The following is an 8,317-nucleotide window of genomic DNA, read 5'->3' as shown; positions in this document are numbered from 1 at the left end:
TTTTTGGCGAGGGAACGTCGAGGGGAAGCCCCTCGTCCCTCGCCCCGCCCCACCCCATCGGGAAGGCCGGGGATTGGGGGGGAACAGGCCGAGGTCCTGCCCACCCCGGACGGAACCGGAAGCGCGGGCCGCGGAAGCTGCGCGACAGCCGGCACCGCCCAGCTGTCGCTGTAGCTGTCTGACGGGGCACAGAGGAGGGCACCCAGGGCCACCTTCCTCCTACCTCCCTTTTCCCCAGGTGGCGGCGGCGGCGGCGGCGGCGGCGGCGGCGGGATGGACCTGTCCGGGCTCCTGCTGGACGAGGAGGGCGCATTCTCACTCGCGGGCTTCCAGGAGTTCACGGTGGGTCCTGCGGAACCCGCAGTCTGGCCAGGGCGCGCCAGGCCCGCTCTTCGGCTGCCGAGAGCTCTGCTCTCGCTTTCGGGGTCCTGACGAGGCCAGGGCCTCTTGGGGCGGCTGCTCCCGCCATTGGAGGTCTCTTCTCGGAAGGGTAGATATATGTGAGGCCGAAGCATTGTAGGCCCACGATAGAGAGGAACGGGGAATATTAGCTGGACCCCCGAACCCCACTTTCTCGCATTTGGGGTGTCCTAGGCAGCCTGGGGCCGTGGGAATAGGGAGCCCTAGAGTGAGGGTTTAGATTCAAATCCTACCCGAGTGACCTTGGGCCAGCTCCCTAACCTCCTTGTGCTTCATTAGTTCATCTCTAAAGTGAATCGAGAGGGCTGGACTGTGTGACTTGAAGGTCCCTTTTAGTCCCAAGTCAGTGAGTCTAGTTCCCTTAATACCAGAGTTCAGGAGGCCAGAGCAGATGATTCTTTTAAGGACAGGCAGCATGGCAGATACAGGGCTTTACTGAGCATGAGCTACCTTGTGGTCCCGCCACAGATAAGGGGCTAGTTGTGTGAGCCTGAACAAGTCACAACTTCACTAAGCCTCACTTTGTTCACCCTGTCCCAATGTGGATAGGAAAGCTTCTATTCTCTAGGGTTTCCAGAGTCAAATGAAGTAACTAGAGTGCTACATAAACTTCATTAGTCCTTACTGTTCAGAGTCAAAGTGCTAATCCGACTAGAGGTGGAGGTATGTATTGTCTCTTGACCACCATGATTTTTCTTTTTCCACAATTTTCCTGTTTCAGTTTCTCCCTGGACATCAGAAACTGAGTGAGCGAGTCAGGAAGCGACTTTACTATGGCTGGGACCCAGATTGTGGCCTAGAAGAACTATCTAGTCCTGTGGCAGGTGAGACTGTGTATGTGAGCCAATGAGAGACAGCTGGATAGTAGAAGATTAATAAATGTTTAACAAATAACATATCTATCACAATATTTTGTCTTATGTGTGATAAAAGTTTTGGATATATGTCTTTGTGTATGATACACTATTAAGAAGGACCTTAAACTGTAGTGGAAATTAGATTGTCAGAAGTTGGATTTCAGCTGAATCATCCCCTTCCCTCCCCTCCCCCCCAATTTAGGAGCTGATTTTCACTGTTTTGACAGCCATGTATAAGAATTTGTTTTCCTCAGTGTTCTTAGCACTGTACTTTTCTGTGTGTGTGTGTGTGTGTGTGTGTTCTCTTCTGAGAATATAATCTTGATGGAAATCCTGATGTCTCATACATAGGAGTGGATTAATCTTTAAAGTCAAATGGGTAAAAACCATTTTTACTTTGTTATGATGTATATATGAGATAGGCCTTCTTTTCAATACACAGATTTCTGTATCACAAGGTTTAATTTTTCAGGGTTTGGTTGACTCTTGTTTTACAATCCCTTCTCATTATCAATTGGGCAGTGAAAACTACCCATTTATTTAAAGCTAAAATTTAAACCTAGGAAAAATGTGTGCAGTGTGAGGAAAAAAAAATCTTTATTTCACTATGGGTTAAGATTATCTTTCGATTTGGTATCTAGTGTCTTTTTGTGGTTCTGTCCTTAGGTCATTGACAGATCTAGCAATATATCTGTGTATGTTTTGCTGTGAGAATGAAAAGTGGGGTTGGTAGAGAAGGAGTGCTTTCTTACTCTTGTCTTTATTCTCTATAGACATTGCTGTGGAGTTGCTCCAGAAGGCAGCCCCCAGTCCTATTCGCCGGCTCCAGAAGAAATATGTATCTCATGTGTCCCGGTGAGCCCAGAATTAAGTGCAGTGTAATTGGTGGGATGGGGGCTGACAGGGAGAAGACAGGCTCATAAGGAGGACAGTGGATAGGTCTTAGATGAAGAATAGGAAGCTAGAATAGATAAGTGAACAGGAGAAGTGACTGTGGATATAGTCCCAGGGACTAATGCTTATTCCTTTCCTAACCCCCAGGGAGGCATGTATCTCTCCATGTGCTATGATGTTGGCCTTAGTTTACATTGAACGACTTCGGCACAGAAACCCTGACTATTTACAACATGTGTCATCTTCTGACCTATTCCTCATCTCTATGGTGAGCCCCCAGCTTCCTCAATACTGTTTCTTTCTTGGGCCTTTGTCCCAGGTCTCCCTGTCTTTTTTGTCATCTCTGTGGATAAGGGTATCAGATGGGTTACTCTAGTGACAGTATCTTTGATGCCCTTGTAGATGGTGGCCAGTAAGTACCTGTATGATGAAGGGGAAGAGGAGGAGGTCTTCAATGATGAATGGGGGGCTGCAGGAGGTGTGGCTGTACCTACCCTTAATGCATTGGAGAGAGGTTTCCTGAGTGCCATGGTGAGAATCTGTTTCTTTTCCTGGCTTATTTCCACTTCTGCCATGATTAATATTGAGCAGCTCAGCCCCTCCAACCACTGTAAGTAATATTATAGTGGAAACTTTCTTATATTCTTTGCCCATTCTCATTTTACCATCCCATGTTTATGCCATTTTACTTCATTTATTTATTTATTTAATCACTTTATTGATTGATTGATTGCCTTTTGGAGGGCAATAGGGGTTAAGTAACTTGCCCAAGGTTCCAGGGCTAGTTTTTTTGTGTGGGTGTAAGTGTCTGAGGCTGGAACTGAGTTTGGGTCCTCCTGACTCCTGGCCGGCACTTTACTCACCGCGCCACCTAGCTGCCCCTTAACTTTATTTTTTTAAAATAATATTTTATTTTTTCCCAACTATGTGTAAAATCAGTTTTTTACAATTAAAAAAAAAGTTATGTGTTTCAAATTTTATCCCACTCACTCTCCTCTCTCCCTTTCCTATGGTGGCAATCAATCTGATATAGGTTATACATGTGCAGTCATATAAAACATTTCCATATTAGTCATTTTGTGGAAGAAAACTCAAACAAAAAAAGGAAAGAAAGTGAAAAATAGTATGCTTTGGTCTGTACTTAGGCAATGTTAGTTCTTTGGAGATAGCATTTTTCATCATGAGTAAGTCCTTGGGGATTGTCTTGCATCATTGTATTGCTGAGAATAGTCAAATCATTTATAGTTGTTTATTGTACAATATTACTATGTGCAGTGCTCTCCTACTTCTCACTTCACTTTGTATCAGTTCATGTAAGTCTTAGTAGGTTTTTCTGAAATTATTTTGCTCATCATTTCTCATAGCACAGTAATATCCCATTACAATTGTGTACCACAACTTGTTTAGCCATTCCCCAAATGGTGGACATCTCAATTTCCAGTTTTTAACCACCACCAAAAGAACTGCTATAAATATTTTTGTACAAATAATTTGGGGCTTTTCCCTTTTTTATTTTTATTTTATTTTTGCTTTTTGGAGGGCAATTGGGGTTAAGTGACTTGCCCAAGGTCACACAGCTAGTTTTTGTGTTAAGTATCTGAGGCTGGATTTGAACGTAGGTCCTCCTTCACTGCACCACCTAGCCACCCCTTTTTCTCTTTTTTAAAAGTCTCTTTTGGATACAGTCTTAGTAGTAGTATTGTTGGATCAAAGGGTGTGAACAGTTTTATAGTCCTTTGGGCATAGTTCCACATTGCTCTCCAGAATGGTTGGATCAGTTCACAATTCCACCAGCAGTGGAAAAAACTGTCTCAGTTTTCTCATATCCCCTCCAACAGTTATAATTTTATTTTTCTATCATACCGTGTTTCCCCGATAATAAGACCTATCCCGAAAATAAGCCCTCCCCTTACTGTGTAAGATTCCTCTAAAATAAGCCCTCCCCCGAAAATAAGCCCTATCGAGATTGCTACTGTAGTGAAGGTGATCCCCTGCGCTACACGCTACATTACGGTACCCTCTGTATACACCATCCCCCCCCCCCCGGGGTGAAACGCACGCCATGCTCCGAGCTGCATCCAATCAGAGCTGCAGCAGTGAGTACGTCATCCTGTTCTTCCCCAGTGATTTGCTTATTGAATAAAGGTACATTTTTTTGTTCACATTTACCTGTTTATTAAAATTGCTGTCAATGTTCATTAAAATAAGCCCTCCCCTGAAAATAAGCCCTCTGGTGTTTTTCTGTCCAAAAAAATTAATAAGACAGTGTCTTGTTATCGGGGAAACATGGTTCAGCCAATCTGGTAGGTGTGATGTGGTACCTTGGAGTTGTTTTAATTTGCATTTCCCTTTTTTTTTGGAGGGGGGAAGGCAGGGCAATTGAGGTTAAGTGACTTGCCCAAGGTCACACTGCCAGTAAGTATTAAGTGTCTGAGGTTGGATTTGAACTCAGGTCCTCCTGACTCCAGGGTCAGTGCTCTATTCACTGTGCCACCTACCTGTCCCTAATTTGCATTTCTCTAATGTGATCAATAGTGCTTTAGAATAGTGATTTAGAACATTTTTTTCATATGATAGCTTTGATTTCTTTGTCTGAAAACTATCTGTTCAAATGCTTTGACCACTTAGCAATTGGGGAATGACTTTTTATAAATTTGATTCACTTTTCTATAGTTGAGAAATGAGATCTTTTATGAGAGATACTTGCTGTGAAAGTTTTTTCCTCCCAATTTTTGACTTTCCTTCTAATTTTGGTTGTATTCGTTTTGTTTGTGCAAAAACTTATAAATTTTATACAATCAAAATGATCCATTTTACATTTTGTAATGTCTATATCTTGTTTGGTTCTAAATTTGTCCAGTCTCCATATATCTAACAGGTAAATTATTCCATTCTTTCCTAATTTGTCTATGGTATAGTATCACTCTTTATGTCTAAATCACATACTCATTTTGACCTTTATCTGAGTATATGGTATAAGATGTTGGTCTTTACCTAATTTCTGCCATATTGTTTTCTAGCTTTCCCAGCAGTTTTTATCAAATAATGAGTTTTTATCCAAACTAAATTACTATGGTCATTTACTACAATGTATTTTGTATCTAATCTATTCCACTGATCCACCACTCTATTTCTTAGCCAGTACCAGATAGTTTTGATAATATTCGCTTTATGACAAAGTTTGAGATCTGGTACAACTAGGCTACCTTTCATCACTATTTTTTTTCCATTGATTCCTTTGGTATTCTTGACCTTTTGTTCTTCCAGATGAATTTTGTTAAAATTTTTTTCTAGCTCTATAAAATAATTCTTTGGTAGTTTTATTGGTATGGCAGTGAATACATAGATTAATTTAGGTAAAATTATCTTTTTATTATATTGGCTCAGCCTACACATGAGCTTATTAATATTTTTCCAGTTGTTTAGATCTGACTTTGTGTGAAAAGTATTTTGTAATTCATATAGTTCCTATGTTTGTCTTGGCAGGTAGATTCCCAAGTATTTTATATTGTCTGCAGTTTAATTTAAATGGAATTTCTCTCTCTATTTCTTGCTGCTGGACTTTGTTGGTAATATATAAAAATTATATGATGATTTATGTTGGTTTATTTTATATCCCGCAAAGGCTAAAGTTGTTAATTATCTCAGCTAGTTTTTTAGTTGTTCTCTAGGATTTTCTCCCATTTATTTTTGTTTACCTTTTCTGATGTTCTAGTATTTTTCATATAAGGATTATCTCTCATCACTCCTCTTAATACCCAAAACCTTTGGTGAATAGGAGTATTAGTTTTAAGAAAAATTTCTATCCCATGCACTATTCTCTCTATCTGCCTGATTCATGATCCTTTCTCTTTTTAAACTCTAGGACTGGAGCCTCTACACTGATCCTCGGGAGATCTTTGAGGTGCTGAGTTGGCTGGAGGGGTGGTAGGTCCTGGAACACTGGGGAGGAAAGACTGATGGGGGGAGAGGGAGGAGGGTGAAATATGTAGGAGTGAAAGCAACTGAGGGGTGGCTGGATTATGAAATTACAAACTCAGTAAAGCACATGATGGTTGTAGAGTGTCATGTCACTAGTGCCTTCTGGTTCTTACATCTTTTTCCCTGTATCAGGTATAAGAGAAGGAAGGACTTTCATAGCAGATTTATTTTAACGGTTGTATGGTTACTAAAAAATTTTGGATTTAGATTTTAAAACTATGTTTTAAGTAGCTGCAGGAGCTATAGATTTGATAGGTCCCATGGATACCTGTGTAAAATGTTGTTTTTATCACAATGGGAGATTTTGGTTGGGGCAAAAACTTCAATTTTGCCTGAACCTTTCAAGACACACTTCATCTTCTGCCAGTGTGGCTGAGCAGCAGGGTCGACGCCGTGGCTGGTATACCTACACAGATTTGTGTGTGCTGTTGGAGCAACGAACCTGGCAATTGGCTTTGGGCTCACTGTGCCAGCGTCTGGCCAAGGTGAATGTAGTCGTAGGAATGGAAGGTGGATGGAAGGAGGTGTGAGTAGGGGGTGTCTCGCGGGTGGAACTAAATCAATTTTGGAGTGGAGTAAGTGTAGTAAGAGCTAGGAGAGCCATAGACATTGGTGGGACTTTGGTGTCTAAGCAGAGATTGGGTTGGAGGGCTACAGCCTTAGGAGAAGGTAGAACTCTTTTTGAAGAAATGGGTAGGTATTGACGAGGGAATAGACCAGGATACATAAGGGAGAGTTTTGGGGCTCTGACACATGTTTTTCTCTCTCTGACAGCTGGCCTGCCTACTAGCCTTGGCTTATGTGAGCAGTGTAGCTGTGGCAGTGGCCTCTGTGACTGTCCTGCACCAGACCTTGGGGTTGCATGGCACTCTTCCACCAGGACCCCCTGATGTTGGCTGTCTTACTCCCAAATGCCCACTGGGGCCTTGTTCTTTGTCTTCAGCTTCTGTGCCACAGTTCCTGCCCCTTTCTGCTAACACCTCCCAAAATATAGTGGGGGAAATGGGCCTGCATTCACTGTGGGGGAGTCTTCTGGCTACACTGAGTCCTTCTCCATTGCCTCCAGCACCTTTACCAGGAACTCCGATTTCTCAGCCCTGCCCCCTTTGTCGGCAGCTCCAGATAGACTCCCAAAACCACTATGCCTGTCAGCGTTCTAACTATACAACCACAATGAGGCCTCTCAGTCCCTGGTATCCTCCACCTGGTCAAGCCCCACCCTGGCTCTGGAGCCCTGTAGCTCCTGTCCTCCCCCAAACGCAGCAGTGCTCCTTGTTTGGTGCTATGGAGCTGGCCCGCCTCAAATCCTTTATCTTTCCAGGATAGATAGAGACTTTGGAACTGTGTTGAGGGGAGTTAGGTTGCCCTGGGGGACTTACAGGACAAAGTTTTATCCATTGGGAAAGAAGAATTTAAAAATGTGTGATTTAGATTCTCTCTTCCTTTCTGGATCCTTTGTTCTCTTTCCTCTAAGGGGAAAGGTAAATAGGATTGTTGTGGCAGCGGGGTGAAGAGTATGTTGTCTGTCTTTGTGGCCTTTGCCTATGACCGTGGCTAGGTGCCACAGAATTGACTTCGTGATGTCACTTGGGAAGGTTTCATCCTGGTGACCTGTGTGATGTCACATTTAAAAGGCCAGGGGGAAGAGTCGCCCACCTTCATGAAGCTTTCTAGAGTTGATAATGATTTTTGCTCTTGTTTCTTAGAATGAGCTGGCAAGTATGAGAGTAGAGGGACAGATTGAGGCTGGTCTATGTGAAGTCCCTAGGGCTTGAGTGCTAGGGGATGATAGGACCAGGGAGCTGGAGGGTGCTCAGGAATAACATCAGGGGAGATGGTGGAAAAAGAGCGCCTTTTGAGTCAAAATTTAGAGGGTTCTTAGCCTTTAGCCTCTGTCCTCCAGTGTCCCCTGCCCATATACTGTACTTTTTGGTGGTACCGCTCCCCTGTGTCTCTTTCCTCAGGTCTCTGGCCCCTGGTTTGTACTTGGTTGGTTTTTTCCATGCTTTTATAGAAGAATTTGAGGTTTCAATAAACAGTTTAAGTTGCATGACCTGGACTCTGCTTCCTGCGCCAGCCCCTGACCACATCCAAGGCTTTCAGACCTGTAATTAACATGTCTTTCAGCCCCTTCATTTCTCAGACCTTTTCTCTGTGTATTTCTC

General features: G+C 43.1%; 1 protein-coding gene across 1 annotated transcript; it reads left to right on the top strand.

The window, feature by feature from the left end:
* The first annotated feature begins 92 nt into the window (after positions 1–92).
* CNPPD1 (cyclin Pas1/PHO80 domain containing 1) lies at positions 93–8,202 on the top strand. Its single transcript, XM_069104457.1, has 8 exons — positions 93–342; positions 1,142–1,244; positions 2,051–2,132; positions 2,319–2,439; positions 2,574–2,702; positions 6,037–6,098; positions 6,520–6,637; positions 6,927–8,202. Exons 1-8 carry the CDS (start codon positions 274–276, stop codon positions 7,476–7,478), a joined length of 1,236 nt encoding a protein of 411 aa, XP_068960558.1. The 5' UTR covers positions 93–273; the 3' UTR covers positions 7,479–8,202.
* The last annotated feature ends 115 nt before the right edge of the window (positions 8,203–8,317 follow it).

Source organism: Petaurus breviceps, unplaced genomic scaffold, assembly GCF_028583685.1.
Source record: "Petaurus breviceps papuanus isolate PSGF00001 unplaced genomic scaffold, PetGlider_PUasm1.0 688, whole genome shotgun sequence".
Classification (NCBI taxonomy): domain Eukaryota; kingdom Metazoa; phylum Chordata; class Mammalia; order Diprotodontia; family Petauridae; genus Petaurus; species Petaurus breviceps.
Note: the sequence above shows the minus strand (reverse complement) of the source record. Positions and strands in the feature narration are given on the sequence as shown.

Bases quoted from the DNA above. Each gene is read 5' to 3' on its own strand.
- CNPPD1 (XM_069104457.1), top strand. From the start codon at position 274: ATGGACCTGTCCGGGCTCCTGCTGGACGAGGAGGGCGCATTCTCACTC. The intron at 343-1,141 runs GTGGGTCCTGCG...TTCCTGTTTCAG, and splicing joins CGGGCTTCCAGGAGTTCACG to TTTCTCCCTGGACATCAGAA. The intron at 2,440-2,573 runs GTGAGCCCCCAG...ATGCCCTTGTAG, and splicing joins ACCTATTCCTCATCTCTATG to ATGGTGGCCAGTAAGTACCT.